Raw genomic sequence first — 25,881 nt, 5'->3', positions numbered from 1 at the left:
CTTCTCTCGGGATGGCTTAGGACCAGATGCACAGCAAGCTGACCCCTCAGCTGTTCATTCTGGTAACTAAAATGAATCTTGCACCTGTGATGCAAAATTAGCTCAGGAACCAGAAGACTCCTGGTTAAGTACATTTGTTGCTCTGCACACAAAGGGACACTATCAGAAGGCATCTAGTTTTCAAAGCTATCAGTTTGGGGAGGGCTGAACAACTTCTGGCTTTCACTCCTCAGCACCTGGTGCACCATTTCAAAACACATAAGTGCTCATTTACAACACAGCAGCATCAAGAGCTCAGCCGCTGGCCAACCAGGCTGCAGGGTGCAATGACAAGTCTGAACATTTCACAGCAATATTTGGAATATTTTTATCTTCCTTTGTACAGTACCAAGCATCACAAAGCTGTCAGGAATTCAATTAAAGTAACCGTCCTTGTGTTTATCTTTAGCTGCTTTGTCATTGCATCAAATTCACAGAAGCAAAGCACAGAGACATCAATGAAAACCAAGGAGACTGTGCCAAAGATGTGACTAATCTTTTCGTAAGAAGTTCAGAGATCTTCAGGAGCAGTTGTGCAAATATTCAAACTGCTTTTCATCAACTGTTTGCATTCTGGGTTAAGTCTTTCATACTGTAAATTGCAGCTAACTACAAATATTAAAGGCACACTAGAGATTAAAAGTTGCCAAGAAAGTGCACATTTAAGTATCCTTGTGACTAAGTCCATAAGTATGAAGCTAACTCTACCATTCCATCAGACTGCATTCCAGTTCTCAGCATGCAGAACAGTATGTGCGTGTCAGGCTGTAGTGATATTCACAAGATGGTAAGTGTTTTTGGAAAACAGTTTATTCAGGAATTACATAATAATTTCAATTTTCCAAAATACATTTTACTAGATCCCTACAAAAGAAATCTAAATAAGTACAACAATATGAAATTAAGCTTGTTGCAACAGTCATTAAATATTTACTTCCACTAATATATACATACAAAATGCCACACAATGAGTTTGTTTACCCCTGGAATGTGTGCTGCGTTCCAGCAGTTATGTTTGGTCTCCATATCCTCCAGTTCCACAACATGAAGACTCAATATTAACACTTTGTACATCCTTTATTATAGGCAAAAATCAAGTTGTTTTTTTTTTAATAGAAATTAAAAGTAACCCTCTGAAATTTCACAGCTGTGGTAGTTTGTCTACTGGGGTATCAAATTTGAAGTCTGCTGGGAAGAGATCTGGAGCTCGAGGATAGATCAGCCTGTAAGACTGTCTGATCGTAACATCAGCCACACCAGCAATATCGCCAATTTCTAAGACAAAAAGCAGACAAATATGATTATTGTTTTTTCTATTGCCATTTGTATTGAAGAAACCAGCAGGCATAATTTAATCAAGAAGTGCTACACATTGAGCTACTTTCATAAATCACCCAAAAGCCTGGAAAAAATTGTTTAAAAATAGTGACTAATATTTTGTACAGAATTCACAAAGTTGGTCTTTTCACATGCCATAATTCAACATGTGCTATCCATCCTGGATTAAAATCAGTTTCAAATTGACAGAGGGCCAAGAGTGAGAAAGTCATTAAAAAACCATCTACTGCAAAGTCTTCATATATCCAACAATATTCTAATAAATCATTGTCAGCATCAAGCTCTTGATTTTTGCACAAAATTAATTAATTTGTAATTAAACACAAGCAAAAACAGCAGAAAGCCAAGGCAAAAAGTAACACCTTCAGCTAGACATGAAATGCAGCTGACTTAAAACACGAAGAGAAATACTCCAGTGGAGAGGTATAGAGCCAGCTAGTGTTTAATAAGCAAAGGAAATGCTTGTTTGAGATACGCAGGAACTTAGTTTATTCGAGATTTAACCAAAGTTGGAATTTCAAATCTTGAAATGCACAAAAGCCTTCAGCATTGTCTGTGGACACTGAAGGAGTACACAGGCATGTACGTATCAGTGACAGGCAGCTGACTTTTTTTGTTTTAATGAAGACTCTTAGGAGATATAATCAAATAGCTCAAGGTGAGCAAGGATGAAGGCACAGCACTACTTAGATCACTCACAATCCCAGGAAACTGCCAACATGATGAAAGCACCATAGACAGAATAAGCAATGCTTAGTGCAGAACAATGCATCGTATGTAACCTGACGGAGAGAAAAGACTCTATTCTTTACCTAAAAGCAGCTCTCCACTAAAAAGCTGCTAGATTTTATAGGTTTTTTTTTTTTTTTTTTAATAAACATATGTCTGATCTGAACTGGACCAGAGAAATATCAACTGAGCTTCCATAATCAGCTGCTAGTATTTTGATCCATTCATCACACCAAATTCTAATAAAAAAATGCTCAACCTTACTTCCCCTTCTCTTGACCCCCTAAAAAGCTGCTCGAGGCTATTCTGATGCTCTAAAACAGCCTCGACACTCTCACTGGCTTTCTAATAGCTACCCTAACAGGGGGAATAACATCAAAGGTGATCCACAGCCAAGCCTAATGTCCCGCCAACCTTTGGTCTTCATCGCAGGCTTGAGAGAAGGCAAGGAATAGATACTAATTTAGATAATCTTAAATCATTCTGGCAGCCAGGAATTAAGTTAGCGTATAAACTAAAGCCACTAATACTAGCTGCAACTGCCACCACGTTTGTACGCTGAATATTTCAGAGCAGGAGAAAATCCGCACACAAATACTAGCATAGGTAAAGTTAGAGCTATGCATGCAAACAAGCACATTTCATTTAAACATCCAAGTACTAGTGCCAGAAGAAAATGAACTCAGTTTACATGGATATAGCTAATTATTCAGTCTGTAATGGGGGGTGTCCATCCTGATTTGATCCATGCTGCATCCCACTAAAATGGTAGTGTATCACTACTTCTACAGACTTCATCCAAGTTTTACAGTAAATTTGAATTCTCTTTCAAGAAAGAAGGTATTAAAAAAAAAAAAGTGAAGTTTTACCTTTTTGTGTCCTTTTCTCCGCAGAGGCTTGTGATGCCATGTAAATAGCTGCAGCTGCTACAGAGATAGGGCTCCTCCCAGGAACCAAATCTAATTCCACAGCTTTACGGGCAATGTGTGTTGCTGCCATTTGTACTTGTTTAGGAAGACCCAGATTTGAACAGAATCTTGACATGAAGTCTCCAGTTGTAATCAGATCAACACTGGTTTCAAGAGCTTTCAAAATAAGTTTAAAACACCGGCCTATTTCCTTCTTTGAAATCCTGGACACTGCACATATTTCTAAACAAAGAGAAAAAATTAAACTGCAGGCTTGATGGCATTTGTTCTCCCAACATAAGCAATTTCAATTCACCATATATTTTAACACCACAAATCAGGTCAATGTCATGAAAGCCACCACCACCAAATAAGAAGTTTTGCACACTTGTGAAATTTCATAATCAGTTAAGTCACTGCAAACTGTTCCATAAGCAGCTAATACATACAGCTTGCTTAATAGGGAAAATTTGCTACTCAATGCCAAAGTTGCATCCCCATCAGGAAACATGCACATACTTATCAGAGCTGTTGGTTCAAATTTAACTAGAACAGTCCTCATCATCTTCAGATCTGGCAATACCTTTTAAATTCCACCAATACTGAGAATGAATCTTGAATGGTAATCTTCTTAGTGTATTATCACCAAAAAATTCATGCCTGAGAGCCTACCCACTTGCCGAATTTAACAAGTTTTGTAGACTTATTTTCAAAGGTGGGCTATAGCTGAGAACAACCAATTCAGGAAAAAGTCCAGGAATAAGAGACAACCAACATCCTATGGTACCAGTAACTAGATATTTATTTTACTTTAGAGTAAAATTGACTCTGTATCACTGAAAGCTTACCTTTAAATGTTCTTGGAACACCCTCTTGCCTACAGGCTATGTAGAGACAAGCAGAAGCAATAGCATCATTACTCCTTCCCTTCAGGCTCTTTTGCTCATACACTTGCTTGAATAAATTATTTGTTCGATCCTTCAAAGCAAGAAGACTAAATTTAATTAACTCTGGGCCATTTAATTAGCAGCAATATCAAAAATTCATGTGCTCATTATATTATGCTAACTAAGTCAATGCCAGAACAATTTAAGGAATGGAGACATGAACTTACAACTATATTTCTAGGGAGGTTGATTCTGTCTGCCATGTTCGTAATTTCTTTAAAAGCGTTCATCATTGCACGATCAGAGCTACTCATAGTTCTGCGATTCTGGTACTTTGAATTTCCAAATTCATCAAAACTTGCTGCACCTGTGCCCTGAAAAGAAAGATTTTATTGTCAGTGAAACACAAGTGACTTCCTCCTCATTACAAACACCTTTCAGCTTTATAAACCCTAATTCAAAGCTTTAGGCTAGAACAGTTATGCAAATATACATGACTGAAGTAAATCACACAATCAAGCATTGTTCCAGATGTCATGTTCTATACTTTGCAAAAGTCTGTCCAAAAAAAAAAAAGCTGACTGAAATTGAGAATTGATTTCCAAGGAGCACAGAGATTATGCATGGATTTTTCTTTCCTAAAGTAAGAGTAGTTTAAAGAATAAAATATGAATAATATGTAGGCAATGTGTCTCAATACTCCGGTTACCACTGCTGAGGTCCAAGATTAAGTTTTATGTAACCTCTATGTCATTTGGGCTGCATCTGCACTCTCTCTGGCAGACCACTGATTCAGAAGAATAAAGTTTTATGGCCAACTAGAGACCAGTTGTTATAATGATAACTTAAATATGGAAATGAATGCATGGACAAATAAGTACCCAATTCAGTGACCTATTCAAATCTGATTTGATGTTCTGCCTTCTAGAAGTAGCAAGTCTTGGTTGTTGCAACATGCAAAAAGCTGTGTATTCTGCCTGTAAAAGGAAACCAAGTACCTCTTAAAAGAAAAGCTTGAGGTCTTAGGAAAAACAGGATCCAACAGTTCAGCCTGGAAACTTCAACACAAACTGCCAACGTACATTTCTGGTACCTTACAATTGGTAGTGCAAATGCATTCTTTTGTTAAATATGCCAATCTTGCCTAACTAAGGGGAGTTAAAATGTTTACGGCCTTCAATTAGCTATCACACTGAAACATGCCTTTGACAAACAATGTTGGATCAGATTAGTGATAGCTCATAATCAGAAGAACATCGCCTGTAAGTTCAACATCAATTGTGGGCATTGCTCTTCTGAAGTCATCATGCATTTGCTGTCACGGTGTACGCGGTTGTGAGAGCTCTCTCAAGCAAAGAGGAGCTTCTTCACAGCAACTCCAAATTGAATAGAAACACAGATTACCCTGAATCAGCATGCATTTATTCCTTGCTGACACCTTCAAACAATTCAGCTAGGCAGGGGCATCCAACTTGCATTACTGATTGACAGATTTGGTCATTTAAACAAACTGACATGGTCACTGTAAAAACATACTACACAACTGTTCTGTTTTGCTAAGACCAGTAAGCACAAAGCAGATGTTGATCCATGACCAACTGCTAACATGGCTATTCACACTGAGCATACACACACAATGTTCTTAAGTTATACTCAGCAATGTATCAGGATGCCCATGTGTGGTACAAAGAGGGGCCTGGATACAGTGAACATAAAGGACAGATCATACCCTGGCACCACTGCATTCCTCTCAGCCACCTAGATGGAGTCAGAGTTCTACTTCATTCTTTCCCAAACCACATTCCTTGTGAATTGTCCTTCTATTTTAAAACAGCCTCTAATTCTATAATCTTTCCTTAGCACACATCTACATTTAATATATGTTCTTTGGCTGTCCAACACTAATATGCTCACTCCTTACTTAGACTTACTCCTTGCTCACAGAGGAGCTGCTCTTCTTCATTATAGCCAAGGAAAGACTCCACTTATACCCAATTCGGATGAGCTCAATCAATACCTCTACTGTTGAGGGCCACATCTGTGGCACACCCACTTTCTTGTGGCTGTGCAAGTCTAGGATGCAGGCACAGAACCATCTCTCACACATTTCCCTCTAGGTAAGCCCCTTGAAGTGGCCTTCTATGACAGACGCTAGATCCCAAGACTGTTCTTGGCTTTTTCTACTCTGTCATCTGCAAGGAAGTTTGAAGGAATCACCCAGAAATAATCCTGGCACCAGCACAGCAGAGGGCTGCACTAGAGGCAACCCTACTTCCTCAACCAAATGAGCACCTCCAGCTATCCAAAGCTTTCCAGTAAGGTTTAGAAGTAAGCAACGAACAAGAATCAAGCACAACAAACTTCAGGCCACAAAACGCATTACAAACAAATGCCTGCAACACAAGACTCAACTTTCAGAAATTATGCCAGAACGACATTCCTTGGCTCAAGAAATACACAAGTTATGCACAGGTCTCAGGCCAGACTCCCTCCTGGACAGCACTACCCCCCTGTTTTCTGCAATGCATTCTCTCATGTGCACCACAGCCTCCTGGATTAATGCCATGGACAAACGCCTACAGGAACTGCATTTATTCAAAACATTGCAGATGTCAGGGGAGTGACCACAAACAAAGGCCTACCACTTCTGACAGCAAGTCCCCTGCCCCACTGTTTATGCAGGCGCCAGGACCTTTCCGGTCCTCTACCAGAAATCACTGCTCTCCTTCCAGGGCCATCAGGCATTCCCCTTCATCACAGAGGTTTTCTCTGGTCCACCGTGCAGCACCTGAAGGATATTTTGTAGTGGTCCTCTGTAAAACCTTCCCCCCCCCCCTTAACTTTCTTCCCAGTACTTACGGTTACCTTTTCCTCTGAATGTTTGCTTATGTATATTCAAGTTAGAGGTATAGCTATAAGCAAGTACCATTAGTCAGAGGATTTTACCTTAGCATTATCTATACAAGCACTCTGCAAGAGCCATCCCAATATACAGCTCACAACTACAAAAGGGCTGGAAAATACTCCTCCATCTCAACTGTTTAAATAAACCACAGCAATCCTCCCTGCATTTGCTATTTAAACGTGTCATCTACTCTTTCCTTCTACTGGGGCCTTCAACTGATTGAGGGACAATGCTTGCTAGCTTCAGCCCTTGACAGCCATGTTAGGAGTCCCTTTCCCTATATGGAGAAACAGAAGCCATAGAGTTTTAACTGAGATCCAACAGACTTTAGTAATGGTATGTCTTATGGCTGTGGTCTCTATGAGAATCTCCATTTAACTCATGTCTCGACTACCTCAGCAAGAAAGGCATCAAAAGCACGAGTTCCACCTGTTCGGCTTTCAAACAGAGCAAAAAACTCTCAGCCAGCATGAAACATTTAGGAAATCCACAACTATGAACTGGGATCTTGCAGTACAAAATATAACAAAGTACATCAATGAATGTTTATCTGGGTCACATTACTTCATTAAAGTGAATACATTTGTGTGATTAGTTTTGCTATTTCTCTCAAGGGCAGCAGGACGATATTGTACAACTGTACTTCAATCAAAATATACATCTAATACTTTCTTCTGGAGCACTCTGGAATTGTGAAAGAATTCTAGATTAAGTGCTGAAAGAACAGTTAGTACATGTATGTAGTTCTCTTCAGATTCTCCAATTTTAACCTTATACAGAATTTCTCACAAAAAAATGTTAGTTGGACAACGCTAGCTATTGAGACCTCAAAACTAGGTATCCACTATTTCAGAATTCTTAAATACATCAAATATTAGAATGCTAAGTCAACAAGTTGGTTTTTTTTTTTTTTTGAAAAAGTCTGCAGCATCAACTTTTCTATTTATAGCAGTACATCAAGAGTGGCAGGTAGCCCCACAGCACTACAAACCTTTCTCTTATGAAAGATTCAGCCCTTTCCTGCCACCCCCAGAGGCAGTCACATTTAGCTAAGTTTTATTGGAATTTAAGAGTTCAGTTTAGACAAAACTTCTACGTAAATACGTTCTTTGCATAGCTTACCTACAGACACACAAATACGTACTTGACAAAAATGCTCAAACTTAGTAGAATTTAGTATTTTAAATGGTACCTTGCCAATCATTGTACTCAAGTCGCCATCGCTCAACAAAGGATTCTGGGTATCCCCAACTCGAGATGGGTCTTTTGTTGCTTTGTCATTGCTGAAAGTTCTCCACTCTGACCCTACGTCTATGACCCGGTCACCTGAGTTCACAGAAAGCAATAGTCTGCATGAATGCAACATTCTGAAGTATTTCACAAACATTAAACTACACATCTGAGCTCTCCATTAAAAGTAGGCAATGTGTTGGCATCTGCAAACAGAATAGTTATTTGCACGGTAATGCACTAAAGTTTTTACCAGATAAAATAGAACGCAGTGGAAAACATATGAAACGAGCTGCTAGGAAAATATAAATAATTGAGGAAATGTATGCAGAACACAAAGAGTTACTGTTCTTAAACAGTATCATGGGATCTTCAATACACAAAAGGAATCAAAATCTTGATTTCAAGCTGGAGGTCACTGCTGCCTATGAAGGTTCTCAGAGCTTAGGAAAATGAGTAAGTTATTGTAACTTAACGAGTTACCTCACATTTGCCATGGGTTAAAAGCGCACATGTGAATTATCTATCACGCACAAGCTCATTAAGCTGTAGTATATCACTCATGTGCATGAGCTCCAAGTCCTTAGTACTCCAGAAGGAATGTGTCACCTTCTAACCTACCTTACTGCACTTTGCAGCTCTATTTCTGTTCCTGAAGGGAGTTCTGATCCTGCCCAACTCCACTTCATTTATGATGCTTGACAGTATTAACACATATGTATTTACAACTCTTTCTTCTTAAACTCAGTCTGCTCCACTATACCCAGAAGAGTTTAAATACAATTTCAGAGAGTAAGCAAGAAGAGGGAAGAGGAGAGAAAAGGGAAAAAAAAAAAAGGGGGGGGGGTGGGACAGGAAACCCACATTCTCTGAATGAACTAACTTCCCTGGCAGAATCCCCCTCTCATACTCACCTAAGCCTTTGTCACAGCAACTTTCAGATTGAGAAACAACCCTACCATAGAGGCAGGCAAAAACCTAAAGTAATTACAATGATACCAGCTTGAGGGGGGAAACGCACCAAAAAAAAAAAAAAAAAACAAAACACCACACAACCACACACTGTTGCCCATATAGTTCATTCTATTCACAGATCTGGTAGAGCTGCATCTCATAGGTGTGCTGCCTCCAGAGAAATACTACAAAATTAAAAAAATACACATAGAGAAAAAGCACAAAAAGAAGAGAACACATTGTTTTAATTTTTAGCAGTCAGGCAATTTACATCTGCATAGGATACCAGAAGAAACATCAATATAATTGCCACCTTTGCTTTGCTAAACCTGAGAAAAGATTCACTACCTTCATCAATGTTTAAGTGAGTTGTGAAGGGAATGTCTGCAAAAAATAAGTAGTACTGACTGCATGAAAAATTTCTGGTATGGAAGCCTGCTTCATATAAAACCACAGAGGCCAATTTAACCTGATGAAAACATGAGCAACAGAGTAAAAAACAATGATATTAATATCACAAGATATAAAGCTGGAGAAAATACAGGAGCAGAGTGGTACAACTGCACAATTACTCTCAGAATAAACTCTAATCTGAATGAGAAACTTTGTTCTTCACATAAGATTATGCAGGAAATATGCTTGAATTTGAAAGCGTACATGAATATAAGAAATCTCCACAATCTAAAGAGTATAAACCTAGGTTAGAGGTGCTCTCACCAATACTTGTCAGCCATACATGTTTACAGCTATGCTTCACCTTAGGATTTTACTGATTTGAAAAAACCAAGAGGAAAAAAAACCAATCAAAAACTAGAAGCTTAAGAATACAGCAGAGTTAAAAAAAAAAAACACAAAAAAACAACAAAAAAACCACCAAACACCCCAAAAACAGAGATCTACTGTTTCCACTACACAGGTCTCCCCCTTGCAAGCCTGAATTAGCAGACAGCACACTCCTCTGCCTCTGGACTCTCTGTAAATACTTGATTAAGTAATACTCCTTCTATGGCCTAGCAGTAACTTTACTTTAAGACAACCCCCCAATACTGTTTACTGCATCTAAAAAAAGCAAAATGTACTTAAAATTCTGGCATGGTATAAATAGAACACTGAGTACAGGGCAATGATGTAATATTTTTTCCACACAAGTGGGAATGACCTAAATGACTCACGCAGGGATCTGCCTCTTGTGAGTTATGAACCTTTCCTGCTCTAACAAAAAAAGTGTTATATCACTGCCTACTCTGGCAAACATATTACAAACAAGGATTGAGACTACTTTTTCAACAGAGTGAGAAAAGATTAAGTAGAACAAATCACTGATTATAAAACATTTGTATAATTAAGATGCAATATGCAAATACCTTTACTTCACCAAGAAATCTGCTATTGCAGAAATACAGTTTTGCTGTATACTCCCAGTGTTTTACTTAAACATACCAGTCCTAAGTGCATTCCATCCTTCAAAAGGCTGCTATAAGAGAAGCGTGACACAAGCTAGAAATGTTAATGAAAATGGAACAAATAGGTCAATAAGGGTTTCTACTGATGGAAAACATGTATTCAACTACAAGAAGCTAATTATCCCACTCCATACACAAATAAATATGGCCTTTATTTTAAACTTTTCAAAATACAAAAGAACTTCAGAACTGTGACGTTAGTTTAGAGGCAAGCAATTAAGATCCACCCTTGAATAAATGATAAAAACACAAGCCTTAGAATACTAAAGTCAGTCTTATAAGTAGTAGTGGAAAATATCACCACATATCAGCTTTGAAGACTGGTGGCTGAGCCATCATTTCAAGCCCTGAACATGACTTCTTGGGTCATATCATACTGACTAGGCTTCCTCATGTACCTGGAAAATGGGGTCTGACTGTTAAACATCAGAGTTACAAAAGCTCCCAATCAGTACTTCTCTGAAAGCTACTGTTTTCTCACATTATTATTAGACAGGTTTTGGCAACCCTATCCAGCTGTTTTAAGTATGAGTGACTGCATATTTACCCCTTACTATTTCCAATTTTCTTTCTGATAGTCTTTTCAAGCAGAAATAAATTTCACTAGATGCTGTGCCTTTATACTCCTTTATCTAATTTTCATCAAGCAGATAAGTTCATCCTTCTTTCCTCCTCCAAAGTACAGGAAAAAACCCTGAATTTACAGGGCCCTAATCTTTGAAAAAATCCATCGCCAGACTGATATCATGAAGCATGTTCCTGAACACATGAGCTTTTTCTTCACTGTCACATTTCATTTCATTTTGTAAACAGTTCTTCCAATATATAGTTATTTTTAAAACAGTCTAGTTGATTTTAACACTGGGAGTCTAAGGGAGATACAGTGAATTTCACTGGACTCCTGTTACCCACCAACTAAAAAGCTCATTTAGTAAAATGCAGACCTGTTATTCAGAGCAGAAAACCTCAGACAAAGATTGCTTTTCTTTACAACTGCCAAATGGAGAAGAGCAAGAACTACAGAAATGCAACATTAAACTTAGGTACATATCAAAAATTAAAATATCATTTTGAACAACTTTTAAAAATCAGCTAAAAATGTCTACACACATCACAAATCACGTATTTCTATTTTCCTCAGCAAAATGGAAAGTAATTTCTCAAAGGAAAATATTTTCACTGGAAGATAACTCTGAAATTGCAATTACATTTTTAGAGAAATAACATCAGCTATTTTAGTGTTGCACTCCACTTGCAATGACTCGCATATATTTTGTTTTCCATTTGCTTTTTATATTGTCTGTAATATGAAGGTAACATAGCTGTAAACTGAAGATGTTTAATCAAAACAAAAATAGGATGAAATTCAAGCCTCAGTGTCATTTACTTGCCATGTTCAATCTTGAAACAGTTCCACGAGAAAGTATTGTTAAATGTCTTAAGTAATTTTCAGAGGAGCTATAATGTCAGCTGTACTTTGCATCCAGCTCCACAATCTCATTGACTAATATTTTAATCCTAAAATATATATGGCATTAAAGTTTATTTGCACTTCAAAGTACCAAATACCTATTGTTTCTACAGAACGTTTTTGTTTCATTCCTACAGTTAAGGAATCTGCTGCCATCTAGTGAGCACAGACATGTTTTAATTAAAAATTTTACAATGCCAAATTAAAAAAAATACAGAATTAAAATTCATTTCAGTCATTTTGTTATTATCCAGAGTAATGAGGTGCTGAGACAAATCACAGTAATGAAATATCTAAATAGCAGAATACAAGCTGAACAGAATGGGGAAGAAATGCAACAGCGAAGCGCCAGGCTGAACTACCCAGCTGTCTGTTTCACATGTCCCAATGCACAGGAAAGACTCGTTCACTTGGGCACAGCTCCAAACACTCCAAAAGCTACCACCACGCTAGCAAGTTTTCCTTGAATGATGGGAAACAACGAAGTGGCAGCAGCTATCACCTTCTTCCAGATCCATGGGTATTGCTCTCCCTCTTCTTCTCTAAAGTTGCTACTCTGCTCACATCTGGAAGAGCCCAGGGTTGAATCCAAGCTAGAAAGCATAGACAGAGCCAGGCGAGCTCCATCCAGTGACACGCCTGTGCCTACACCAGCCTCCCCAGGGCTCCTTGATTCAAAAATACATGACCTGGAGAGTCAAACTGCCTTCCGGGACCAGCTGAGTCTGACAAATATTATTGCCTCATGCTCTGTCCAAGTCAGGCTGTTAAATGGAAGAAGAAAGACTAAACACTACCTACTGCAGACTGATCTAACTTTATGGTTATAGTCATATATGGACATTCAAAGATTATGTTAGAAAACCACTTCAACACATTCACATTCTATTATGTACTGCCCCATGTAGTTGTAGTCAACGTTTTATTTTATCCAAGTTTTCAACAAGCAAAAGAACCTGTTCCTACTGTAGCTTTTGAATTTCTAGCTAAGAAAGTGTTTTAAAATGTTAGCAGAGAATAAACCATTGGGAAAAAAACACAGTTTTATGGTCACAGCTTTTTCTACAAAACTTCCAGTCTTTTGCAAGATATCACTATTTGCAAAAAGTGGTCTTGCTTTCAGTAAATTGAAAACACCACAAATACAGCATCATCACCAATAGCAACACCAGTCTATTCATACGTTCCAGCTGAAACAGTAAATAGAACTAGACCAGGCTTTGAGATGTTCAAAAACACAGCATTCTTCGTAATGGCTCTCAACCATCTTGGTTCCCAACCTAGAAGCCACCAACTGGAAAATGTCCCCGATCTGGGGACAGGAAACATCATGCCAAAAACAATGCTTATTACAAGGCCTGGTAAAAGAGGGCAGCTACTGGAGATTCTGCTCCTAATGTACTACCAGAGACTGACTAAATGATGACAGATAGCCAAATATATGCTTCAGCACTTGCAGCCCCACTCAAGTTAGTGGATAAGATGTGCTCACCAATCTTAGTTCACTTCAGAAGTCAGGAGTCCTCAGCAATCTAGATCCATGAGACATAAAACGCAGACGTTTGTGGAAACTTACTCTGTCTCTGGCAGAAGCCTTTAATTCAGTCTTTGATACAGAACCAACAGATAATTCATCACTCCCAAAGAAGAACAATCTGGTCTTGCAGTTCAAAGAAGTCATAAAATTCAGAAGAGAAACTTAAAAAACATCTTTTATTTTAACATATTTTAACAGATGCCTTGACTCAGCATACAGGCAGGGCTGCACTATTTTTCTATAAATTTTTAAGAAAGTGCGCATTATTTGTAAAACAAAATTTGAATATCATCTCTTAATTATCTTTTCCTAGGTGCCACAGAGGAAGAAATGATTCTGTGATGAAGAGAAAAAGGGACTCACGTAAAACTAAATACACTACAGCTATTGTCAATAAGAATGACTATTTGAAACAGGAATAACCCATCAAAGAAAAGTAACTTAGTCACTGCATTACCACTGAAACTGGCAACCTTCGAGCAGATAACTGAGAACTGCACTACCCCAGCTTTGCTTCATCAGATCAGAACCCCAGTCGGAACAGCAAATACTACTCTGCACATCAGAGGGTTCAAAATTAAATACAACTAGAAACATCCATTTCTTGACCTCTTAGTAGATGGCCTAAGTTTTACAAACGCAGAACTGTCAAATTTTAATCTTATTGTTTTATTCAAACTAGAACAGCAAATTTTAACATTAAGTATAATCAAGTCACTAACCCACATAAGAAACGGTAAGAGGCACTCAAAGAAACAGAGAAGCTCACTGATATCAAATAAGCTTCCTGACTCATAAAAGCTTGCCAAAGATATCAAATGCTTCATTTCCAAAGTAAAAGGTGTTTGAAATATGCAAGCTTTACACTTTGTTTTCACATTAAGTTTTCATAACATTAAGAACTGTATATCCCTATCTTTGACACTTCAAAACTTGCAGACATCTAAAGCCTAAGCTTCCACTGATACAAATGTCATTTCTGAAACAGCTAAAACAATCATCCTTTTTTTAAGAAACTGAAATAAGTTAGACTTGAAAGAGATTATTTGAAATGCTGACTGAGAAGGGCTAGCAAATAGCTCTCTTCATATTTCAAGTTCTGTTTGTAAAGTATCCATGAATGTTCAAGCAAAAATCAACTCTATTCAATATTTCTGTAAGTATCAGCATACTTCATAATTAATTATCCTATGGATGCAAAAAGTTTTAGTTTCAAGGACAAACTTTTATCAGACACTTTAGTGGTCTTAGACTTTAAGCAGGAAAGTACTAACTATTTAAGGTTCTAATATATATTCATATCTAAAGCTTATTTGCCTTTTCATTTTTGTAATTTTTTTTTAATTGAAATTTAAAATTTTAAGTTGTGGGTGTTAAGAACACTCACAGAAACAGGTAACTATGAACATACTTTTCACCATTTGGAGGAAGAAAAGTATTACAAGTACAATAGCTACAACTGCTCTCTACTGGACAGAATTTAAAAGTGCTTAAACAGCTCTTCACTTACATGATACTATCAACAACTAAAGTAAATTTATTTGGTTTATTTCAGAAAACAAGCATATATATATATATACACACACATATATATATATATATATAGAGAGAGAGAGAGAGAGAGAGAGAGAGAGACACACACACACAATCAATCAATCTTATCCCTGATGACGATGAGAGCTTCAGTGATGAACTGGCCAGCAGAGTAGCAATTATGAAATATCCCTTCCTACTCCAGTTTTCTATTTTACAGAAAAAGTATTTATGGAAAAGTTAATAAATCTTATCTACACTACATAGACCATACCTGAATTTAAGACAAGCCCTTTAGATCTCAACTTTTAGAAACATTAGCCAACAATACTCTCACAGAATTTTATGACAGTCATTTTATGACTCTGACCACAAGATAGGCTAGCTATTGAACAGTTTTTCCAAAATTCTTCAACTGAACACTCATGTATACACAGGACATGGAGCAAACATCTGAATATAGGTCATAATCTAACTCAAAGCTTTGGCAAGTTGATTTGTACATAAGGATTCACACTACCTGAAGAAAGACTTTGCTTTTTATTAAATCTATCCAAGAAGTATGGTTCTTCTCTAAGCCAGACTTGTGTACTGAAGCAGACAGAGCTAACCAATTAGCACTTAACGCTTAATGAACAATGAGAATAAAATGCTCACTGCTGCAACTCCTGCACATTAACACTAGGACAACATCTAGTGAAACTACACAGAAGTTTAAAGAAAGTCTTAAATCAGAAAGGTATTCTTTCCTACCGATTTAAGATGCTTTGGATAAAAAGTATTCAAATATTTTTCAAATATTTTTCCCTCCTGTATCCTGAAAAAATCTGCAAGACTTGGTTTCAGGCATATGGTTTGCTGACTTAAACTTTTATAAGTGACGGGCGAGTCACTTCATAGCCTTCATAGCGTGACAGTAAATCTCAGCAGTATAACTTGTTTACTGTGTAAGAGGTATCCATCAATTCAGACTCAGGGCTTAACTTCAGCACTTCCAGTATTTACCTTGCATCACCTAAATTTCATTCCAAAGGTAGGAAGAGAATTTACAACTTCTCATTTTGATTAATAAGAGAAGGAACATTTAAATGAGGAAGGAAGCAGTCCAAAACTAAACAAATGCTCTTGCATCCGGGGGTGGGGGGGATCTTTAAACGGATATTAAACTCTGAATATCATTAAGCAGGTGTCAACTTTATCTGAAAGACTAATTGTTATTTTGGTAAGAGCTCCTGAATAGTATTTTGCAACAAGAGATAGAAAAAACAGACCCATTCTCTCCAAATCACCACATGCTTCTGATGAGAACATTAACAACCAGAGCAGATTCACAGCCACACTTCTCCTGTCCAGTTCCCCCCTTGCGCACAGCTGCATATGCCACTAGGCTTGTTCTTACACCCTCCGACTGAAATTCAGCTCACCTCTTTTTTGTTATATTAAGAAAAGTCAGTGCTTTGTATTCCACTTTTATTCTGCCTTTCTAAGTCCCTTCTGGTAAATCAGGAGTATTTCATCCTTTTTTACCGTCTTTTCTGAAAGGCATTAAGCAAAATACCTGCCAAGAGAGAAGATTTACTAGCCATGTGTTTTTGAAAGAAAGACTTCTCCCCGTGCCAAGTCTGTCTGAACAATGAGATATGGTCAATGTTTTAAGTGAGCACAGAACTAACTACCCCTCCAAACTACGAACTTTCTGCACAAACTCTTAGGCCAGCACATTAACAGGTATACTTTACCATATAATCTAGAATGATTTTTCCTGAGAACAGTACATATAATAAAACACAAGACTGTTGCAAATTTTGCAACAGATTTATGACAGCAGATATACTTGGGACATATTCTTGTAGCATTTCAGATGCATGTCAATTTAGATTAATACATAAATTCCAAGGATAATTGCAGTTTTGGTCTTTGACTGCTTTTCATACAAAAAGAAATTAAGTAGCAGGATGGACAGTTAGCAAGTAGGAAACAGTAACCAGGAAAAGATAGAACAGAAGCTAACCTAGGAAAAAAAAGGATAATAATGAGAAGGCAGATGAGTTTTTAAGTTGACTGAAGCACAAATTAGCTTCAGTCATACTGATATCAGAAGATTTAATGCTGTCTTAACACTATACAGCAAAACAGCAGAGTTGATTTAGAACACATGAAAAATATTGTGCAAAGAAAAAACATCATAGTAGATGTAACTTAAAATTTTAATTTTATCAAGACATTAAGAACACCACCTAGCAGTGTAAACCAACTTAGATGTTACAAATCTCTCTTAAAACATCATTTAAAAACAACATTTCCAACATACAGGTCTACCTAAGTCACCGGATTCAACCGTTACAAAAGAGAGGATCAGCTCCTCCCGTCACCCCCCAGTCCTTTTCGTATTGCTTCGCCCCTCTCTTTCAGCTACATACCCAATCAATGCAATCGCAGTCCTAATACTAATGTATCGATTCACCTCACACCCCAAAAAGAAAGAAAAGTTAATTTTCAAGTTTTGGAAGCAATGCACCAGCTATTTTATCCTATGACAAGCTCTATTTTACATTTAACAAACAAAAATCCACTTTCTCCACAAATACTTGAAAACTTCAGTACTTGACCACATAGGAACATCACCTGGAAATTCACTTAGTTTAGTCAAGGACTGTTAACTCTGATTTCAGCCAAATCATACGAAAAAGGTTAAGTGAAATTATCACTGTGTGCTTTATGACAGTAAGTTCTGCACACATTCACTATTTACCATTCTGTCCAGTTACACCAGCAGTGCTCTGAAGACACTGAAATGACAACATTTTAAAGTGAATCTAACATTTGTTTGGCTGCAGATTATATTAGGTTAGTTTTTGAAGTGTTTTCTTTTTTTAAACACTTTTCTGACCGATCCTCTTCAGTGACAAAAATCTCACTAACTTGCAACCCAAAACATGTTAGACAAGGTCCTATTCACATCAGCCACATGTCATGATCTATGCAAGCTCAAAGAAAGGAAACACAAATGCATGACTTTCCTGTCTAGAAACAGGAAATGAAATCACTAGCTCTCTTAAGGTGAACATGTGTCATATGGAGTCTGCAACAAATACATAAAAGTTTTCTCATTTGGGAATAAGATTTTGTCTTCATTCCTTTAGAACACCCCTACTCCAAAAAACAGGCATCAAGAATTGCATTGTTTTTCTCCTCCTCTAAGTTTCCTAAAAGACCAAGAGAGGAAACTATGTTAAATATTCACATTCCTGTTTGGTGATGCACTCTTCAATTATTTATCTTCATCTGATTTAATTAGTTTTCCAAACAAGCTGCTATCTACCCAAAGTAATGAACTGGACATATGCAGGAAAACTAAAATGCTGAAGGAAGACAAAATAAGAACGATCAGCACAATGAAAGTAAGTGTTAAAAATGCCTAGTGTTAAATCCAGAGTCCTATTTAAAAAACATTCCAAGCTTAAGAAAAAACACTTTTTCCCTACTAGTAATGTTGCCTGAAAGAGACCAAAGTCCATTTTAAACAGAAGTCCTTAAAAAATTCAACTCAGCCAAGGTTGTATTAATATTCTAATGATTTTGCTCATCAAAAATTATGATTACTTGAACTAAAGAAATCTCCAAAGCTACTGATTCAAAACACAGCAAAAAGTAAATCTCTAAAACAAGAATATCTTGTGACTGCAAAACAGAATGTACATGAAGTGAGCTTTGTGATAGACTCCAAAGGCTCTAAAATAAAACGCACCATCAAGAGGCAAGCCAAACCTTTCCCTCTTCTTCTACAGACATCATCATCTTGAAAGTTATGAACTGATCAAGGCGGACTTTTCTAAAATTTGGTTCAACTTCTAGAGCAGCCATGCCAAAAACTGAACACTGATCAAAATATTTTTAAGCAAGAGCCTAGAAGCCTATTACCACATTTCAACAGGAAATATCACTGCGGACATTTGCATTTTCAACAAGCCAATCTGCCATGATTCATGTATCTTTAGCCATCAGAATTCATGCAACTTAAACTGGCCCTTCTTTAACAAAGCAATTAATGCTCACTGGTCTGGACAGTCATTTTACTTACAGCCTTTCAAATGGATTCAACATTTTAAACAAAATAACTAGTACCAGCATTTTAATATTTTGATATTTATTTTAATAAACTATATGGACGCTTGTTTGTTTTTTGCATAAAGAACAAATGCATATTTTAGTCACCTGGCTTAAGGAATTGGTACTAAATTTTCTGCAACTCAGGAAAGTCTTCAGCTTTATGTTAACAGCTGAATGAAAACCTTTAATTCAGTGCAAGACAAAAGCGAAAAGCATATCATTACACTGTAGGAGCGAGGGGTACAAAACCATTTGAATATTTAATATCATTGAATAAATCATCTGAACACCCACTATCAAAACACAGAATTTTATTTTGGTCAACATGTGTCTAAAAAAAATTTAATAGAAATAAATGAGGTTTAAAGAATGGTTCTACCAGAAGCATAAAAAGTTTCCTACGTATGAGGACCAAAAAAAAAATTCATCTTAAAAAGAGATGCATAAAAATAGACATGGTATGTTACACAACAAAGTGGTTTTTCCTCTCTCACTCAAACAGAAAGACAACACCTAAAAGGCTTTTTGGTTTTAAATATTCCATTTTATTTACAAATATAATTCAGTCTGTAGAAGTTTCTGCCACATGATGAACTGAATAAAAGGGATCAGCAAAATTCCAAAGGAAAAAATGGATATTTACTTCGGATAGTATTAAAAGCCTTAGGAGATGTAATTAACAAAAACAAGTGTTGGCAAGAATATAAAGAGTCATCCTTCACGGCAGAAGATAACCTCTAACCAATGGGAAAATAAATTTTTTTGTAAGCAAGTTACTTGACTAAGAGCTTTTATTACATTTCTTACATCTTCCTGACTGAAACATTCATGATTAAAGACAGAACACTGACTAGGACAACATAATATTCTTATCCAAAATGACAATGTATCTACAGTTGTTCAGTCTTTTTAAGGAGAGACTGATCACTTTGTTTAATAACATTAAGTCATTACCATAAGAAGAACTACTCAAAATGGCAAGTTTATAGCCAAGGGAATACATATGCAACAAAAGGAAATATTCAGGCATCAAGAAAAACCTTTTAACACTCAAATTATCACAGACAAGTTTTGTGAAAAAACAAACATATATGCACAATTGAAATTCTATGGTAACCCACAAAAATATGAATAGCTACTTACCTACTACTAGCCCACACTCAGAACAGATCATATCACCAGCTCTGTAATCCTCTACTAAAATAGAATCTGGATGGTTTGGGCAAGTCACTCTTGGAAGTACATCCAAACTAAGAAAAAAATTAGAAGTATTAATCTTTGCTATCTTTAATCAAACAGGCTACATATCCAAAACTGATTTCAAGTTCCAAAGAGCAAAACTGCAGTAATAGGCATATAAAGATATATTCCTTTAATGATATTCATTATTCACAGTACAAATGAACCAGTTAGTTTAAAAACAAAACTTTTAGAGGACAATAAACACTACTGAAAGTACTAGTGCTAAGAAAAAAAATTAATAATACAGGATTTATAGAGATTTAAATTACAGAATATAACATGAACCTAAAAACTTGAAATCCACCTTTTATTTAAATGCTGTAGCACTACATTTGACAGATGTGACTTAAGTTCATCTTAAATTCTGATTTTTTTTCTGAATTATCTTGCATCAGAAACACAAAACTTCAAAATGAAAGCATTAAAGTTTTAAGTAATAGATGTGATTGTGGTCTAGCTCATAGTCTACCACCAGGTAAGACTCCACAAAAAGTCAGTGGTGATTGCTAAATCAGTGTTCTCTCATTCTTATCAGACCAAAATAATCAGGTCCTCAATTCAGTAAATAGTGCACTAAACATCATTTTTAGGAAATAGTTGATATAACTATTGCTTTTTTATTTTTGAATATTTGAAGAAAAAGCCCACTTCACACTAGGCTTACTAGGCTTTATAAATTAAACACAGCTCATCAATTGTAAGATCTTAATGAAAAACAGTATTAGTAAAGTGAGATAAAAGAATGAATCAGTTCATGAAAGGGATTATATGACAACTGCTTTTGATAACAAGCAACTCTTCCACACCTATGCATCTTCAAGAGCTAGAGAAGACGTAAAATAAAAATTTCTATATCCAGCATTAACACTGTTTAGCACACACATAAACACACAAAGAAACAAAAAATTCTAAAATTAAATACCTCATTCAAACTAGGAATGAATGTAAAGTAACTCTGTAAAACAATTATCATTTCAAAATCAGAATAATCTGTGTTTAGAACTGGAATTTTTAGATATTGAACAAAGCCATTTTCCTTTAGTTAAGAAGCAGAGAATATGGAGGTTGATCACAAAACAGTTTTGCCCGAGTACTCGCCAACCTAAAACTGGTAGTGCCTAAAAATAATTACTAATCCTTATAAATGTAGAAAACATCCTATTAAAGAGTTAAATGCATCTGACCTCTCCCTTTCCCACTGGTCCATTACTTCAACCAAGTCAATATAGCAGATCTTGATTTTCATTTTTTTAGATATTTCTGATGTGTCAAAAGCAAAAGAATTAAACATTTTAATCCAATAGCTATTTGGAAAAACACCTTTCAAAGAGTCAAAACTGAAATTAAAAACCAACTTTGGTAATATTAATAAAGCCTTTAGAAAGAACATGTTTGTACAAGATCTTTAGATGTAAACTCTGTTCAAAATATTACATAAAGGCTCTCAGAACTACTTTCTCCTTCTCACTACTCCCAGCTAGTAGTTCATATGACAAGACAAAACTGTTGACAAAGCATGATGTGCAACCATCTGACATTTGGCATTACGCAAAGGGCTAGTGAAATACTAAATGAAAGGAAAAAAAAAACAAAAAACAGAAGCCTCACAGAAATCTATCAGTATTTTTGTTTCTGACTTTACATTGACTGCAAGAATTAATCTGTTAATTCCAGAACTTGCATACACAGGCACATACACTGTTCTCCTTGTAGCATACATGCTCGACATACTAGGACAATTTTACTGAAGCAAAATGCACGACATGTATAAAGGTCAATCTCAGTAAACAGCTCTAGAGTTGCAACAGGAGTACTAGAAAAAGCTCACTGGATCGTAGGACAGGTTTAGCAGAATAATACAGTCGCTTCACTCTGTGGGCCTTCATTCCTGACTTGAAAGAAAACCTTGACACGCTCCAGGGAAAAGGCATAATTCAGACACTGGGACCCGTCTGGCCGCCGGCCTAGCGCCGATTCAGATTTAGCACGGGAACCTCAAAACGAAACGCAGTTTCAGGACCCGATAACCCGGCCCAGTCGCGCAGAGCCGCCCGCTCCGGGGCCAAGGCAGCGCCCCGGGCGCGCAGCAGCAGCCGCGGGGCCCGGCGCGGCCCTCGGGAGCCGCGGACACCCTGCTGCCGGCGCCGCGGCGCGCCGCGCCCGCGGCCCAGAGCCACCCCCTCTGCCGAAGGTGGCTCTCGGCAGCGGGCAGCCCGGCGCCGAGGCACGGGCTTGGCCTTACAGCAAGACGCGGCTCCACCTAAAATGCCAGCAACAATTTTAAAAATAGTAACACGAAGTTTGTAACAACAAGGAGCCCCCGGAACCAAGCCAGAAACCGTCCGACGTCCCCCAAACGCTCGCTTCCTCTCCGCGCGCCACCGTGCAGCCGCCACATAAAGCCGCGAGCCGGGGAGCAGCGGCCACCGCGGCCCCGGCACTCGGCCCAGTCGGGGAATCCCGACCCCGCGGCCCTCCCAGGCCGCCGGCCAGGCCGCGAGCCGCGCGCGGGGCGGCGCCGGGACACGGGAAAGCCGAGCGGAGCCCGGGCCCCGCGAGCCGGCAGCGGAGCCGGGCACCGGCGATGGCCGTCGGCGCCCCCTCGGGCGGCGGCAGGGGCAACGCGGCCATTTTCTCTGCTGCGCCGCGGCGGCGGAGAGATGGCGGGGCCTCCCGCGCGCCGGCCCCGGCGGAGCGGCCGCGCCGCGCCGCGCCGCCCGCCTCCCTCCCTCCCTCTCTTACCGGCTGGTGGATGCCATCTCGCCTCCCTGCCGCGGCCCCTACGAGGAGTCGCGCGGCTTCCCAACGCTCCCCCTTATATACCCTCTGCGGCTGGGCGGGGCCGCGCCGGGCGCTCGCTACGGGCCGCGCGAAGGGACAGGCGGGCGGGACGCGGCCGCGGCCTGCGCGCAGCGCGGGCTATTTTTAAAATCCTGGTGTTTTCACAGCGGCAGGGGGGTCCCATACCTGAGCCCTCCCCGGGCTGGTTGAGCTACCCCGGGAGCGCTGAGGCTGAGGGGGCAGGGGCTGCCGGGTGCGAGCCGGGCCCGCTGCGCCAGGGCTGCTCTCGCCTCTGCAGGTCTCCTGCGTCTCTGGCCCCCAGGCCTAACCGCTCAGGTGCCCCAGGCCCCATCTGATGCCTCAAACTGCGGCCCTCGCCCTCGGAGCACGCAGCACTTCTGCTGACTTGCTCCCATGACTCAGGGCTGTGGTAGGTGGCAGCTATGTTGGGTTGTGCACCCCCAAACCCACAGTCATTTAAGAAGTGTTTATTTCTGCCGTTTGTCTAGGTGACGGAGCTGCAACCCAGCCCCGGTCCTTGGGGTGATGAAGCTTCCCGCTTCTACAAGCAGCGACCTAACACCGAGGGCAGGAGCAGGACAAGCTTAAGCCCCAGCTGCGGACAGACCTTCCCAGTGAAGCTCCTGCTCCCAGGCTGCTCCTTACCATGCTGCTCACTGCTCCAAGCAGAGCTGCCCACGGGACGTGCCCATGGCTCAGCCATTTCTGGGCAAACTCCAGCAGCTTGCTTAAATACCAGAGAAAATAAGTTTAAACAAAGCTGCTGGCGTTTGCACAGCAGCAGTGTCACACACATTTTCCTCACTCCATGGCAGAGATCAAGCACAGATTGATTCTTATAAAGGGGAAGACAATAAGGGTTTAGACCCCCTTATTGGGACCATCTCCTTTAGCTGTTCTGGTTTACCTCTTGGAAGATTTGCCCAGGATAAAAACACAGCCATTTTCCACAGGACTTGCAGGTGTTGGGCAGTTGCTGTGACTCCTGGGAGCCCTGGGCAAGTGGGCCGTGCTCAGGCTGATGCACATACACACCTGCTGCTTTGCTGGGTTTCCCATGTTAGACCCTGCATGCTCTTGCACTATGCAATCGGCTGTCCTTCTCTCTCTCTCCCCCTCACATCCACCTTAGTAGCAAATGTCAGGCCAAGGAGAAGGAAGAATCCAAAAAACATGTTGCAAAACTAAAACTGTATGGCACAGAGTGGCCTCTAGATGAACTCTAATTCCCCAAGAGATTATCTGTACACAAAATCAGTCTGCATATTAAGCAGCATCTACACCACCTTTTGAAGCTCAAACTATAAAACAGTGGAAAACCCCTACTCCTTTGGTATGAGCCTTTCCCCACTAAAAAATAAAAAGAGGGCTGAGACAGGAGGGTCTACAGATTCGGTCAAGTGCCACTACTTCAGTGCTTTAAAGTGATCAGTATTGAAAATGTTCAAACAATTGTAAATCACCTACAGGCTTGAAAATGAGATTAATGAAATATAAAGGACTGTTCACACTACTTAGGGCCTTTTTTCCACTATGAAACATTAATCTTTTTCAATCTGTTAGCAGAAGAAATTTAGCAAGTTGAAAAGTTCTCTTAATACTAACAGTCAAATTCATGATCACACAACTTCCAAGCACTTTTCTGCATAGGGCTCTTTATCTACTCCTTTGCCATAAAATCCCGAGACAAAAGAGTCACAGTAAGATCCTTTTCTTTAGTACCAAAAAGAGGTTTTTTAATTAACAAAATATATTTTATTGATAATAATCAAATCCTTATAAATTATAAATTCATAATAACATAAAAGTTGCAGTCACCAGATTTTTAGTATACTCTGATGACTTAGAGAACATGAGCAGCAAATATCTCCTGAAGTCTGTTTTCAAAATTAACTTAAATGATTTTCCAAATTAAAGACTTGATACACCACTAAATATTAGTATTTTGAAAATCAGCTTTTTCAATACAGAAAAAAATACAGATTCCAAACCGCAGCTGCAAGCAAACAAGCCCTTTCATTTCTCATTTTAAATGGACTGCATGTTTTTCTTTCAAAAATGTTCCTGTTCAGGCCTACAACAGACTGAAACGCTGTGTGCTGAATTTAAACATTGTGGGTGCACAAGCTGAAAACAGACTAGTTTAAACTTGCAAACAGATTCCTTTTATTTCAAAAAAACTTGCTTTTGGAATAAAAGAAAGCTGAACTATTGGAACATACAGACACTAAAACACAAATTTAGTTTCTCTTTTTCCATTTGCAATGACTTTTTTCACAATGTTCAATAAAACCAAAAGATAAAATGGTAATGAAAAAAATAATTGTAACTGTCAATGTGAATACAGCTTGCTATATTAAGAAGTTTCCCCACAACCTCTGAAATGTGTGCATAGCAGTATCTGCAACAGATGCGCCACATCAGCACTGTCAGTCCCATGAAGCTTTCCACATTTGTCCTGGCTTCTCACATAATCTATTCTACAAAAAAGATCATCTGCTGACAATCACTGTCGGCAGTGGGTCCCTCCTGACCCTGTTCTCATTAACTAGAACTGAAAGAGTTTAATTTCCAGCACAGAAAGACAATCATTTTCAGCACTGCTGCAAAAAGTATGATAGATCATATCTCACCATTTCTTTATTCTCTGTCTGCAGCAATTTTTCAAGTTCTTTGTCCACAAGCAGCCAAAAAAGTGGTTGATGTAGCAGATGAGAATGCCACTATTAACAG

At 38.7% G+C, this 25,881-nt stretch overlaps 1 protein-coding gene across 1 annotated transcript; it reads right to left on the bottom strand.

The window, feature by feature from the left end:
* Nucleotides 1–831: 831 nt before the first annotated feature.
* On the bottom strand, nt 832–23,166 carry GTF2B (general transcription factor IIB). Its single transcript, XM_067300961.1, has 7 exons — nt 23,089–23,166; nt 20,248–20,354; nt 7,999–8,132; nt 4,129–4,275; nt 3,863–3,992; nt 2,976–3,257; nt 832–1,314 (listed from the first exon to the last, which is right to left on the bottom strand). The coding sequence occupies exons 1-7, from the start codon at nt 23,103–23,105 to the stop codon at nt 1,181–1,183; spliced, it is 951 nt and encodes a 316-aa protein (XP_067157062.1). The 5' UTR covers nt 23,106–23,166; the 3' UTR covers nt 832–1,180.
* Between the last annotated feature and the right edge of the window lie 2,715 nt (nt 23,167–25,881).

The sequence above is a fragment of the Apteryx mantelli genome, chromosome 8, assembly GCF_036417845.1.
Source record: "Apteryx mantelli isolate bAptMan1 chromosome 8, bAptMan1.hap1, whole genome shotgun sequence".
In the NCBI taxonomy this organism is placed as follows: Eukaryota; Metazoa; Chordata; class Aves; order Apterygiformes; family Apterygidae; genus Apteryx; species Apteryx mantelli.
Note: the sequence above shows the minus strand (reverse complement) of the source record. Positions and strands in the feature narration are given on the sequence as shown.

Coding starts and splice junctions, on each gene's coding strand:
- GTF2B (XM_067300961.1), bottom strand. Junction 8,133..20,247: donor TGAGTGTGGGCTAGTAGTAG/GTAAGTAGCTAT, acceptor CTGTGAACTCAG/GTGACCGGGTCATAGACGTA. Junction 1,315..2,975: donor GGAGAAAAGGACACAAAAAG/GTAAAACTTCAC, acceptor TTTTTGTCTTAG/AAATTGGCGATATTGCTGGT.